The 13,207-nt window shown below is 50.4% G+C and overlaps 1 protein-coding gene across 2 annotated transcripts; it reads left to right on the plus strand.

The window, feature by feature from the left end:
• The first annotated feature begins 77 nt into the window (after positions 1 to 77).
• On the plus strand, positions 78 to 9,389 carry ENO2 (enolase 2). Of its 2 annotated transcripts, XM_031610211.2 has the most exons (12): positions 78 to 325; positions 3,095 to 3,186; positions 4,103 to 4,198; positions 4,467 to 4,525; positions 5,540 to 5,609; positions 5,749 to 5,882; positions 6,676 to 6,898; positions 7,152 to 7,349; positions 7,476 to 7,677; positions 7,860 to 7,968; positions 8,099 to 8,157; positions 8,433 to 9,389. In XM_031610211.2, exons 2-12 carry the CDS (start codon positions 3,102 to 3,104, stop codon positions 8,500 to 8,502), a joined length of 1,305 nt encoding a protein of 434 aa, XP_031466071.1. In that variant the 5' UTR covers positions 78 to 325; positions 3,095 to 3,101; the 3' UTR covers positions 8,503 to 9,389. The 2 variants fall into 2 exon arrangements, with proteins under 2 accessions (XP_031466071.1, XP_090005333.1); XM_090149207.1 differs by lacking the exons at positions 78 to 325; positions 4,467 to 4,525 and having other exon boundaries at positions 3,093 to 3,186.
• The last annotated feature ends 3,818 nt before the right edge of the window (positions 9,390 to 13,207 follow it).

Genomic DNA, 13,207 nt, shown 5'->3' on the forward strand with positions numbered 1-13,207 from the left:
GGAATTGTTTATCCTGCCCACCCACTCCTATTCCTTAGCTCTCTCGCCCTCATCTGTCTGTCCCCAGTCTGGCTCTCTCTCTCTTTCTCTCCATCCCCTACGTGCTGTTTGCAAAGCTTTGCTAAATCCTGACTCATCGCAGCTTTGGGTCACATGCTGCTGTCCCGGCCCTATCAGGGGCGTCTCCATCCTGCTGCTGCCGCCGCCGCCGTTGGCTTAGAGGACACATCATCTCCCCTTGAGGTCCTGCATCCCTCCTCAGCTCCGTCCTCTCTCCTCTCTACCAGCACTTTCTCAGTCTCTCGTTCACCCCTGCTCTAGGAAGGTAAGTGTCTCCCCGTGGCCAGCCCTCCGTCACTGCATGCGTGCCTCTGCTCCCCACTCCGTGCCCTCCAAACCCTACACGCACTTGTGTCCCTGTAGAAAAGGACCGTTGTGAGCGGCATTAGCAATTAAACTCCCCTCACTTCCTCCACCTGCTCCTCCCACTCCTTTCTCCTCACCCCCACCCTTCTCACGTTTCTTTCATATTTTAATTTCAGGTACTCCCTCCTTCCCAATCCCCGGCAAGGATCATTTCAGATATGAGTCTGGGGAATTTCAAAAGGGGGGGCAACCGACAAGCATAGGTGCTGCTGCCAAGGGCGCTGCGGGGAGACGCTGAGATGGAGCTTTACCTGGGGGAGGGGGCTGGCAGTGGTGTGAGGTAAAGCTCACTGGATTTTGCTGGGGAAAGGACCCAACCTCGGAGCAGATCCCTCCCAAACTACCGAGGTGTCGACGCAAACACGAGAGCGAAGCCCAGTCCCAGGGAGAAGGAGGGAGGAGGAGGGATGTTTTCTTATCGCCGCCCCACACCGCACAGGGTGAGGGGGGGCAGCAGGGAGAGGAGGTGACAGTCAAGCAAGCGAGAGCTGCATCAGCCACGACACTGCAGCAGTGCGGGCTTCCTTAGGAGCAGTGCCTAGCCGGGGGGGGTGGCAGCTGCACCGGGGCCCCAGCACGCAGGACTGGTGGCCGTGCCTTGGGGAAAGGTCTCTGCAGTGCTGTCCTGCTAGGAAGGCTGGGGGATTGCTGCAGCAGGGTCAGGCAGTGCCCTGGCGGTTTGTGCTGCATGAAGCGGTGCCCGTGGGAGGCACTGCAGCAGCGCCATGCCAGAGTACCCTGCTCAGCCCTGCTTGAGGGAGGCAGTCCAGCCTCCAACCTGGCTGCTCTTCTTCTCACTGTGTCAATGGGTTTCCGATTGGCTCTGTCCCAGTCCCTTATCCCAGCTTATCCGCCTCTGACCTGCTTTCAGGACAGTGCAGCTGATGCTAGGGATTTCAGAGTGGTTCAGCAGAGGCCAAGCAGAGAGGGACATGGGGAAACTGCAGAAGTGGAGAAAAGGGTGTAGAGAACTAAAGATGAATGAGGAGATCCAGTAAATGATGGGATGGAGCCAGCTAGATTGGGTTTGGGCTCGTCATCTGGCATCCTTGGAGCTGGCTCAAACAGGGGTAGGTGGATGCAAGCAGAGGCATGTAACCAGGGACAACATGATCATGTAAGCACTGCATCTGGCACAGGTCTTGTTGTCAGACCCCTGCTGTGCCGTAGGTCATTTTAACAGGGGTATGGCCAGGGCACTGCTGCGAAGAAGCTCACAGCTGTGCAGGCATGGCTCTGGAGGAAGCTCCTGCAGTGCAGGCCAGATGGCATGAGAAATGCTGACAGTGTGGCTGAGGGGGATCCCAGCCCAGATGGGCCCTGCATGGGTTCCAGAGAGCCCTGGTTTCCCCCCACTTAACCTTCCCAGCGTCACAAGCTTATGCTGAAACTCCAGAGCAGTGTGATTTCCCCAAACCGTGTGATTTCCATGTACCAGAGGCCATGGGACTGGGAACTGACTATCTTCCCCAGCCTGTTTCTTAGCCCTGCTCCTTGCTGTGATGCCCTATTTGCAGCACCCCCCAACAAACACACCTGTGCTGAGAGACAATGTCAGCTGTATGCTTGCCTGCAGCCCGAGGCATAATTCTGCCCTGAAAAAGCACCAACTGCACCATGCTTGCCCCTGGGCCTGGACTCCACACTGCATTTTTTGTGGTTCCAGCTCTGCTCTGTTTTGAATGAATAAGCTGGGGAGCCAGGGGCAGAAAGCCTAGTGAAGCAGGGGTGGCAGAAAGAGGCAGTCAGCAGATGCTGTCTGCTCCCAGCAAGGCTGCTCCCTACACTGCACTGCCCTACTGCCTGCTGGTGGAAGCAGGGAGACTTGCAAGGCCAGCTAGGGGAAGCAGGAAGGGGGGCAGACCTCTTCTGGAGAACCTTGGAAATTAATTTCAGCAAAAAATGCCTCTCCCAAACTGCTGTGCTCAACCACAAGCCTGTTTCCCACCCGAGGTTTCACTGAGTGCATCCACCATGCCAAATCTCACACGGTCCTGCCAGAGATGCCTCAAGGTCTTTTGTGCCTACATTCCTCTGGTGTATGGGGGTCATGAGCTGGGGTCAAACTCAGCATCTTAGCCTGCCCAGTTTCCCTCCCCTTGTCCTCAGAGCTGTTCCTCCCCTTCATCAGGTGCCATAGCCTCTGGCTCCTTGGTCTCAGCTTGGCTGGCCCAGTCCCTGGTATAGACTGCAGCCATGCCCTGCAGGGTGCCAGCCACGGAGGAGTGAGGCAAGGCCAAGGCAGGTGCTGCCCAGGGCCCAGCAGGGATCTGTCATACCTGTGAGGAGATGGACGTTTCTGGGAGTCCTGGTGCCAGGGTTGTGATCTCTCCAGAGCCCCTGGTGCTATGGCCCCCTGTAAGTCAGCCGTGCTGGGAAGGGGGCACATGTAGTGAAAGGATGGGATTCAGCATCAGTTCCTGAAGAGAATATGAATAGCTTCTTACTTTCTGGGCTTTGGATTACATTTTTCATAACTCCCTTCTAGTCTAAATTTCCTCGAGTCTAAATTTCCTTGGAGTTTGAACTTCAGTCCCTAATGTAGATCTTTGTTGAGCATCCTTTTCTCTGCCTAGACATTTGAAGGGTGAGCACCAGGTCCCTAGGGCGTCTGAGATCTTGCAGGACAGCTCAGAACTGAGCATGTCCTTTCCTCTCCTTTACACAGAGTCACCATGGCAGTCGAGAGGATCCATGCCCGAGAGATCCTGGATTCTCGTGGGAACCCCACTGTAGAGGTGGACCTGTACACGCACAAAGGTACGAGGTGAAGATGAGAGATGAAGGGGAAATCCTGCCTTGCTGAAGGGGCTGCATCTGCAGAGCAGCTGAGAGCAGGGAGGATCTCCCACTGAAGGTGCTCCAGTGAGCAGCCAGAGACATCAGGCCAGGGAGATAGATCTCCTGGAATCTACCTGTGGTCCTGCATGACATGCACAGTGACTGCTGACTGCTGTGTGTGTGGCTTGCCCCATGTCTGATTGTAACAGAGACAGTTAGTTTCATTAAAATGGACATATTTACCCTCTTGTCCTATCCACACAATGCTCTCCTGCAGCAATACTTTCTCTCCTGGGGCACATTTAGAAATGCTTCCACAGCCATGCTCTTGAGGTTGAGGGAAGATTTGTTTATGAGATATGTGTGCAATTGTGTGTGCAATTATGTGTTTCATCTGGAAGAACTGCAGCTACGTTGGGCTGAAAGCTAAGTCGGATGAGATATGTGTGTAGTATGAGTGACCAGAGCAAGCATCCATCCTCTTGCTCCTTCACCAAGGTAAAAATCCAGCCCCGGACAAAAGGGGAGGAAGCCTCTGACAACTGTGAGTAGGGCTGCCTGTGGAAGGATGCAGGCAGGGGTAGCAGGACAAGGGATTTCTGCACATCATTTATAGTTCTGGGACTGGCATAGACCTCTGCATGGCTGAGATTCAGGTTTCCCAGTCTGAAAACATTGGGTGGACTTCTTTTTGTCAGACACTCTGCTATTCCACCTCTGGGAGGTGTTCACCTCTGAGAAGACTAGCCATGAGCAGCCAGCCAGTGGGGCTATCCGTTGGCAGAGGCGGGTGGCTGTATCCTTTCCTTAAAGTAGAATAAAGACAGATGCATTGAGGGCTTTCTTTCCTTTTAATCCTCTGCTCTACTCATACACATGTTTTGCTGTCCCTCAGGCATGTTTCGAGCAGCGGTCCCCAGCGGAGCATCCACTGGTATCTATGAAGCATTGGAGCTACGAGATAATGACAAGTCACGTTTCCTTGGAAAAGGTGGGGAGGTGTCTGCTCCACACTCTGTACCTGGGGCTGCCACACATGGGGCTTCACCAGAGGGTACCACCCATCCACTAATGAAACATATCTTCCATGGGACCTTCCAGGCACTGATCCAGAATCAAGTGAAATGTCATGCCTCGACCTTCCCTCCCCATTTCCCCCTCTCAGCCTTTCTATTGGTCTTCACCCTCCCTCTCTTCATTCTCTTCTTTGCCTCAACCTTTGTCTCTCTCCTTCTTTCTCTGTCTATTCCCTTCTTTAGGGGTCCTGCAGGCCGTGGATCATATCAACAGCACTGTCGCCCCAGCTATCGTGGGCTCTGTAAGGATTTTTCTTTGTTCTTCCTTATTGAACGCTTACTCTGTTCCGTCCCTTTCCACCTGATCTCTGTTTCTGCCTTTCTTCATCTCACTGAGTTGACAGATGTAGTGCTGCTCTCTGTGAACCCAGGCACACCCTTCCTGCCTCCATGGCTGTATGCAACAACAGAGATCTTTTCTCTGAGTGGAAAGGAGTTAACCCTACCTGGCCCACTGCTGCATCTGTACCACCTAGCCAGTCCCCTCGTTTCTTTCTGTAGAGCTCTCTCCCTTTTTCAAATGTTCTCCTTTTCACTAAATCTCATCCACACCTCTGTGTCCTCACACCCATTCGTCCTCCCCTCTCCTCCAGCATCCATGGTGTGGTGAGCAATGACTGTACCCACGCAAGGTCTGGCAGCCCCCCCAGCACAGTCTGTGGACTTCCAGATCTGTGGTGTCGCATCTGTAAGCCCTTTATGGAACCTGCTCTGAATGGAGTTGAGTTGATGTCATGCACTTGTGAGGAGTCTGACTGAGAGCCCAGGTCTCCTCACCCCTGAGAACTTTCTGTACTGGTAGAAGGCTCCCCGCATTGGCCTTAGCACTGCTCCCCAGCTCACTCCCAGGAACAGCTCCATCTAGTTCACGTGTGCTTTCTTGGGGTTAAGCATGCACTGTTATGCCTAGCTTATATGTAGCCATAGCACCACAAAGCTCCCTGGAAGCGGCCAAAAAGCTGGATAAATCCTCAAGTGCGTGCTATGTGCTGAACTCTGTGTGACCAGCCTGGGCTGCTGCTGATCCCTTATCCAGTGTGGGTGCGTCTACACTGCACTGCAGTAACATCATCATGATTACCTTACTTGACTGTATACTAAGGCACTAATTTCCAGAGCTTTGTGTGTATATATTCCCCCACAAGCTGAAAAAGTCCATGTACCCCCAGCTTCTCCATCAACACCTCCTTCCTCATGTGCCAGAGCCAACAAGTCTTCTCAACATCCCCTTCTCAGGAACTCTTTCTTTCCTCCAGGGCCTCTCTGTTGTAGATCAAGAGAAGATAGACAATCTGATGCTTGAGATGGACGGCACAGAGAACAAATGTAATTTGCTATTTATTTTGGTCTGGGAAGTAAAGATCACGGTGGGTGGAGGGAGGGTTGTAACTGGTCTGGCAAGGGCACTTGCTGGGCAGAAAGGCAGGACCTGAGAACCTCAATGACTTCTTGGTTTTGCCCACAGCCAAGTTTGGTGCCAATGCCATCCTGGGAGTTTCATTGGCTGTGTGCAAGGCAGGAGCTGCAGAGAAGGATGTCCCCCTGTACCGGCACATTGCTGACCTGGCAGGCAACTCCGATCTCATCCTTCCTGTTCCAGTAAGAATCCTTCATCTTTGACATACTAATTCAGAAACTTCTAAAGATACCTCAAAGAGTGTGTTTGATAGAGGAGGTAAAGAAGGAAGGGATATAGGACCAAAACACCAGCTGAATGCACTGCAGGAAGCAAACAAATGGCCAAGCTTTTTCAGGGAAGGACTCACAAACAGAATGCCTATTCCTGGAATGGTGTGTAAGGCTCTGCCCTCCCCACCTCCACAGGGGTAGAATGGAACTGGAAAAGATTCAGGAAAGGATAAGAGACAGATCAAATTGTGGGCCAGCTTTTGTAAAAGGAAGGCTATGTAAACTAGGAGCTTTCCTTATGGAAAATAGGAGCTGAGAAGCAGATGTTATGGTGGGGATTGATTGAGGATCAACCACTACTCACTCTTAATGCAAGAACCAGAGAGCATCATGTGAACCCTCTGAGGCACAGTTCAAAACAAGGCTAGTTATACTGTGAAATCCCCTCACAAAGCATACTGTGCTAAAATTTTCTAGGGGTCGAAGAAAAAGTTCTTAGAAGAGAGGTTGATGTAGCATTGCTGAATGGACAGATAAATACATACAATTTGGGAAAACTCTGAGAGGGAAACAGGTGGGAAAGTCCTCTCCAGTTGTTTGCCACTATTGGAAGGAGGATCCCAGGCTGTACGTGGCTTTGGTCTGACACGCTGCAGCTGATGTGTTATGTTACTCTATGGGATGTGATATATCATGAATAGACACCTGAGAGCCTTGTCAAAATGGGTTCCTTCAGCTCTAATTCACTTACAAACTCTTCCAGGCTTTCAATGTGATCAATGGAGGTTCCCATGCAGGCAACAAATTGGCAATGCAGGAGTTCATGATCCTACCTGTGGGAGCTGAAAGCTTCCGCGATGCCATGCGCATTGGGGCTGAAGTCTATCACAACCTCAAGAGCGTCATCAAGGAGAAGTATGGCAAGGATGCTACTAATGTGGGTGATGAGGGAGGATTTGCCCCTAACATCCTGGAAAACAGTGAAGGTGAGAGTTACACGTTAATGGGATATCCCTGCCTGCAATGCTGTGACCGAGGCCTTTTTACACCTTTTATCCCATTGCATGTGGCCTCCACAGCCCCTCAGCATGTTTCTGTTCTGCTTTGGGCTTCATTCTCTCTCCCTCACTGTGCCATCAGTGCTTGCAGTGGCTCCTGCTCACAGGGTCTTCCTAGGGAAAGTTTCTGCTGGAAGTCAGAGCTCTCTGCACAGGCTGACTTCAACTCTCTTCCTTCCAGCTCTGGAGCTCCTCAAGGAAGCTATTGACAAGGCTGGCTACACAGACAAGATTGTCATCGGTATGGATGTGGCAGCCTCTGAGTTCTATCGAGATGGCAAATATGACCTTGACTTCAAGTCCCCAGATGACCCAAGCCGCTACATTTCGGCAGATGAGCTGGGTGACCTCTATCAAAGCTTTGTACGTGATTATCCAGGTGAGCCACTGTGCTTGGCAATGGGGAGTCAGCACTGGCGTTGCAGACATCATAGGTGCATCTCTACCATTTCGGGGGGATTGGAAGGAAGGTAACTTTGACTTGTCTCTTCTGTTGTCCATTCAGTGGTTTCCATTGAGGATCCCTTTGACCAAGATGACTGGGAGGCCTGGTCCAAGTTCACGGCCAATGTTGGGATTCAAATAGTGGGAGATGATCTGACAGTGACAAACCCCAAGCGCATTGAGCGAGCTGTTGAAGAGAAGGCCTGCAACTGCCTCCTGCTCAAAGTCAACCAGATTGGATCTGTCACGGAGGCCATCCAAGCGTGAGTCCACTCTGCTGCCACTGTTGTTTGAAAGATTGGTGATGTACCACAATAAGATTCAGACTTGTGTCTCTGCAAGAGTGTAGAATGCTGAGGATGGGAGGAGAGGGTCTGGATCTCACCCTGTGCAGGTGGTGGGTATTAGAGTGGCAGCTGCTGAATACACATCTTGCTCCTTGCAGCTGTAAGTTGGCCCAGGAGAATGGCTGGGGTGTGATGGTGAGTCACCGATCTGGGGAGACCGAAGACACTTTCATTGCTGATCTGGTTGTAGGACTGTGCACTGGCCAGGTACGTGAAACCTAGGGTGTGCATGGGCATGCAGGAAAATGCAGAGGTGAGAAGCAGCTTCTCCCTCTGGGGAAAGTGGTGCAAGTCATAATTGTGTCTTACAGTGTTTGTTTTGGGAAATCCTTTACAGATAAAGACGGGTGCCCCCTGCAGGTCTGAACGCCTGGCTAAATACAACCAGCTCATGAGGTAAGGGGCTCCTAGAGTAGGAAACGCAAGTGAGAATGGAGAGTAACTTGATGGAGAAGCTAGAAGCCCAAGGGCAGAAGGAGCTTGTGGGAGAAATGTGAAGGCAAGGTGCAGAAGTGAAAGTAGAGATCCCTGGATCCCTCCTCCTTGGCATAGTGGGATAGCAGCCCCGTCCAGCAGCTAGTCCCTCTGTCTCCTTTCAGCTTCCTGGCCGTGTGTTATCCCTCAAGTACTCTGGTGCCTTTCCTGACTTTTGCTGTCTCTCTCTCCTGCAGGATTGAGGAAGAGCTTGGCGATGAAGCACGCTTTGCTGGACACAACTTTCGCAACCCAAGTGTTCTTTGAACGTTGTCCCCCAGGCATAGACACCCTTCAGCTTTTTCCCACATCACAGACTCTGAACCCTCTTTCTCTTCATTACTCCCTTTTTTGCTCTTTCTCCCTTCTCTGCCACCTGGTTTCCTCTCACCTCAAAGCCCCACAAGTTCAGGTATCCCTGGCTAGATATACCCAGATGACAGATGAAAAAGAGGTCTGCACCCTGTCCCTTGCTTTGGGATCATAAGCATTTCTGAATCTAGGCATTTTGTGTCTTTTGTTCTTGTGCGCACCTGAATCACTCTGTTCACATATTAGACTATGGGAGCATGCTGCCCAGCGTGTTTACGTTGTACGCCGAAGCATGTGCAGTGAACATATGTGCGTCGGCTGGTGTGTTTGGACAAGTGTTGCACTTGTAGCTGTGTTTGAACGAGTGTCACCAGTGGCTCGCTCTCGTTGTGCGTGTGTGTAGGTGTATGTGTACTGGCCTACAGCATTGTTGTGCCCTACGTGCATCTGCGCTGAGCCGTGGTGGGACCTAAGCGTTCCTTCCTTCCGTTCTGAGCACTGTTCCATGCTGAGCTGTGCTTGTCAGCAGCTTAGTGTTGAGTGAACAATTGCTTGTCACTGGCCATGTGTACGTGTGCTGTCAGTCTCCAGGTTAAGCAGCTCTATGGGATCTTGTGGGCCAGCACATAGTACTGTGGGGCAATATATTAAAACACAGTCGTAAAAAAACACATGCTCTCATTTGCTTATCTTGACCTTCTTCTCTGTTTCCATCCCTCTTGAACTTCCTTCACTCTCTCTTCTGCCCATAATGTCTGCTTCACCTTCTAGACAGTCAATGCTCAGCAGAACAACAAACTACAGAACCCTAAACTTAATTAAAATGTATTTCACACCTGAGATCCTTGACTTGGCCTGATGTTTCTCTGCACTTGTTTGTATTTGAGGAATGGGGACATTTTGCCATCAGAGAAGAGGATCGTGCAGAAAGGTAACCAAAGCAAGCAGAGGAAGTCGGCAAGAGTAAGGCCCAGATAACCCCCAACCTGCTTTCACAGCTGTCCCACAGTGAGACTTGTCTGTCCTGCACCCAGCTGGGGAATACTGAGGGAAGGGCACATGGTGTTCTCTGTGTGAAATGAAGAACCTGTGCAAGGGATTCTAATTTTGCCTGCCACTGATCTAACAGACCCCAGAGCAGGCCACAGGCCAGATGCCGACTTGACACCTGTAGACTGAAACAGCAGATTTTGGAAGAGAAGAAGCTATCAGTAGCCTCTTTGTGTGCTTGGGCACACTGAGGTCCAACAGAGCTCCTTCAGCCCTTGCCTGATTGTGCTGTCACACCTTTCACAATGAGGAAGGTAAGTCAGTTTGTTCAGTGAGCCCTAAGCCCCCTTGACCAAGCCCCAGTATGGACTTCCAGATTGAAAGACAACACTTAAAAATCAACACTGGCATTTCACTGCTGACTCTTTACTAAAGAACACAGGAAAAGGAATGCATTCATCAAAGAAAGACAAAGACAGTGACAGGAGAGAAAAGATGGTGGGAAGGAGAGTGGTGTTGAGACGGCGTTGGTTCCGGTGGGGTCACTGGTAAATACGGAACAAATACCGGCAGCAACCAATAGCTTGTATCCTAGCTGCAAACACCTCTGTGAAGACTGCCCCTACGATCCACCGAGTCCCGTCCCACACCTCACACGCACGGACGGTCAGCACAGACCAGCACAGAGCAGCGGGACGGCCGTTGCCTTCTGGGAGCTGTAGTTCGGGTATGGCCGCGGGAAAAGCTCCATTTTCCAGTGCCGGAGCCCTCGCCTCGCCTCAAAATGCGGGTCTCCGGCAGGTAGGGGGGAGCTGCTCCTCCGCCCGCGCTCCCGTAGAGGGCAGCCTTGTCTCAGCGGCTCCGTGCGGCTCGGCTCGGCTCGGCCGGGCGCCGGCAAAGGGTGGGAAGGAGTTCGCCCCTCCGGGCACCGTTGCATTTTGCAGCCGTGCAGCGTTTTGCCACTCCCGCGTCTGCAAAATTGGTTTTGCACGATGTCTCTGGTTTTGGAGGGAAGTACATTTTTGCGCTCGAGGTACATGTTATTATTATTTTTTTTTTTTCTTTTTCCTTTTGCACACCTAACCACTGCTTTCTTTTGTTTTAGATGCTGGGATTTTGCAAGCATCAGGGGAGGCTTTTTCAAACTAAAGTTTCTCAGCTTTTATACTCTTAAAGCATCTCCCCTTCCCGTTTTCCCCCCACTCACTCTCACTTATCTTTTTTTGTTGTTGTTTACGGGAGGAAACAAAGTGCAGGAGGTGGTGCATTACCCATTTAAATGCAGCAGTACTGTAACAGCAGGGAACAGGTGTGTGTGTACCTCCATACACTGTGAGAAGAATTCGTTAGCAGTTACTGCCAGTGAGATAATGCCACATCCCTATGGAAGGACGTGCGGAAGCACCGAGGTGATGAGGATGCAGTGCCTCACCTTGGTGGCTTTCCTAAATCAGAAGAGTTTGGCTTTGACAGCCCAACACGTACATGATGCTGGTATGTTCATTTGGGTCACTACAGGTACATTCATGGCTGCTGCTACCTTGTTGTCTTCGTGGCAGACATTTGGTTACAGTTTCTTTGTGATAGAAATGCCCAAATACTTTGTTATCCCTTACACAATGCAGTAGGAGATGCTGTCTTCTCTGCAGCAGAGCTACAATGTGCATTTCCATGAGAAGCAGTGGAGATTGGGGTGGGGAGGCAACAATGTCTGTTAAGGGAAAGGTATGTTGGATTGGTTTTCTTTCAGCTCTCAAACCAAATTCTGTTTAGATGACGTTTTCAGAGACACAACTGGCTGTTAAGGGATAATTTAGCTCCAGCTCCCCTGCACAATTGTTCTTTCATAAATAGGTGCCCAGATGACCTGGAAAGGAGAATAAGCCTTATTGTAGAGGACACATGGAAGCCTTAATCATGCAGAACTTAGGAGTTTCTCCCATCCCTCTCTCTAGAATGACTTGGAGGGGGGGGGGGGGGAAGAAGGACAGACATGCACATTAAAACTCAGGTAAACAACATCCATAACATAGGAGGCTTTTTCTGCTGAAAAATGACGTTGATCTGAGAACAGTTCCAAAAAATTGGGTGCTGGGTAGCTCGTGTTACGGGACAGCTACTGCAGGGAGGCTGGTGAGGCTGGGCAGTGAGTTGTGTCACCAACAAACACCAGTGCTGTTTGCATGTGTTTTAGACAGCAAGCCAGGAAGGGCCATCTTGTGTGGCCCTGCTGGAGTTTGTGTCACAGGAAGCCTTTATCCAGGCCTAGAACAAGCCAGAGGGCTTTTTGATTCTTCTTGTCAAGGAGATTGCTATGTGTTGCATGTCTGTGCTGCCTAAAAGGGAAACAGGGCTCTGCGTACTTTTACAGCCACAGTTTCATAGGACAAAGATGGGAGGGGTGTCTGGTGGTCTCCACACCAGGCTCTCCATAGAGGTAAGGCTGGTCCCAGAGACAGATCAGCTGCCACAGTGGTTCCTGAGCATCTCCAAGGGGAGACTGCCCAGATCTCTGGGCGCTTGTGTTGGTGCTGAACCATGCTCAGGGAGGAGGAGCTTTGTCCTTTGTCTAGACAGAATTTCTCTTCTTGCAAATTTTGTAACCATTTCACTGTTCATCTGTTAAGAAATCTTGGCTCTGACTTTGCTATAACCTCCCCATTCTCATTCTCACTCCTTTCTTCCCCTCCCCTCCCCCCCCTCCACCCCCCCCCCCAAAATAATAATAATAATAATAAAAGCTAGAGAGAGCAATTAGTCCTTTCTAATCTTTTCTTCTTCTTCTTCTTCTTCTTCTTCTTTTTTTTTTTTTTTCTTTTTCCCTCCTGACAGAGAGAATTATCTCCCTTATCTTCCCCTTGCATGTCATGATCAGCAGCACTTTCAATCACTGGTCCTCCACAGAAATTTCCAGCACCTTTTTTCTTCTGTTTTTCTGCAAGAAGGTTGGAAGGTTGCACCACAGCCAGCTCCCCTCACTCCTGAGTCCCCCAGAATCAGAAAATAGAGGAAGGATGCAACGAAAGAGACTCTGGAAGGCTGCATGCTCCATCTGCCTGCTCCAAGGCAGGACCACTGATGTGTTACTTGTCTGTCTTTCATTTGCACTGACCGCTCTGAGTCAGAGTACAGCATGGTGTTTCATACCCAAACATCAGTTTGGGCATGAAAATGATGACATGAAAACCTTTTTAGAATTGACTTTGTGGTTAAATAAACTCAGGGTCACCAGATGGCCTGACAAGTTACCAATATGAGAAGAAGAACCTGAGATTATTAAGATGGAATGTGGAGAGGCCAAAGCAATACCAGGCATTGTGGCTTTCCCTCAAGTCAGAGAAGGCTACCTTAATGATTTGGTTATTTTTGTTTAGCATCCAGTAAGCAGGGATTTTGACAAGATCTTCCTCCTTTTTTGAATCATCCCTATGGCCTATAAGGATCACACTCATTATGAGCTTGGGATGCAGGGCTGCCAAGCTCCTAAGGTGAGAATTTGAAATGGTGGTGACAACCACAGCCATGACTACCTCAACGGCAGTAACAATATTTTTTCTCATCTTCCAGAGCTCTGCTGGGTGAGACACTTCTTATGGCAGCTGATGCTTAAATTTGGGATTGTGTATGTGCCCCCTGCAATGTAACACCTCTGTGAAATAATCAGTATTAT

Source organism: Phasianus colchicus, chromosome 1 (assembly GCF_987193195.1).
Source record: "Phasianus colchicus chromosome 1, bPhaCol1.hap1.1, whole genome shotgun sequence".
Taxonomy (NCBI): Eukaryota; Metazoa; Chordata; class Aves; order Galliformes; family Phasianidae; genus Phasianus; species Phasianus colchicus.

Excerpts from the sequence above, each read along its gene's own strand:
- ENO2 (XM_031610211.2), top strand. The coding sequence starts at position 3,102 with ATGGCAGTCGAGAGGATCCATGCCCGAGAGATCCTGGATTCTCGTGGG. Across the intron at positions 7,350-7,475 it reads CTTTGTACGTGATTATCCAG|TGGTTTCCATTGAGGATCCC; the intron begins GTGAGCCACTGT and ends TTGTCCATTCAG. Across the intron at positions 8,158-8,432 it reads AAATACAACCAGCTCATGAG|GATTGAGGAAGAGCTTGGCG; the intron begins GTAAGGGGCTCC and ends TCTCTCCTGCAG.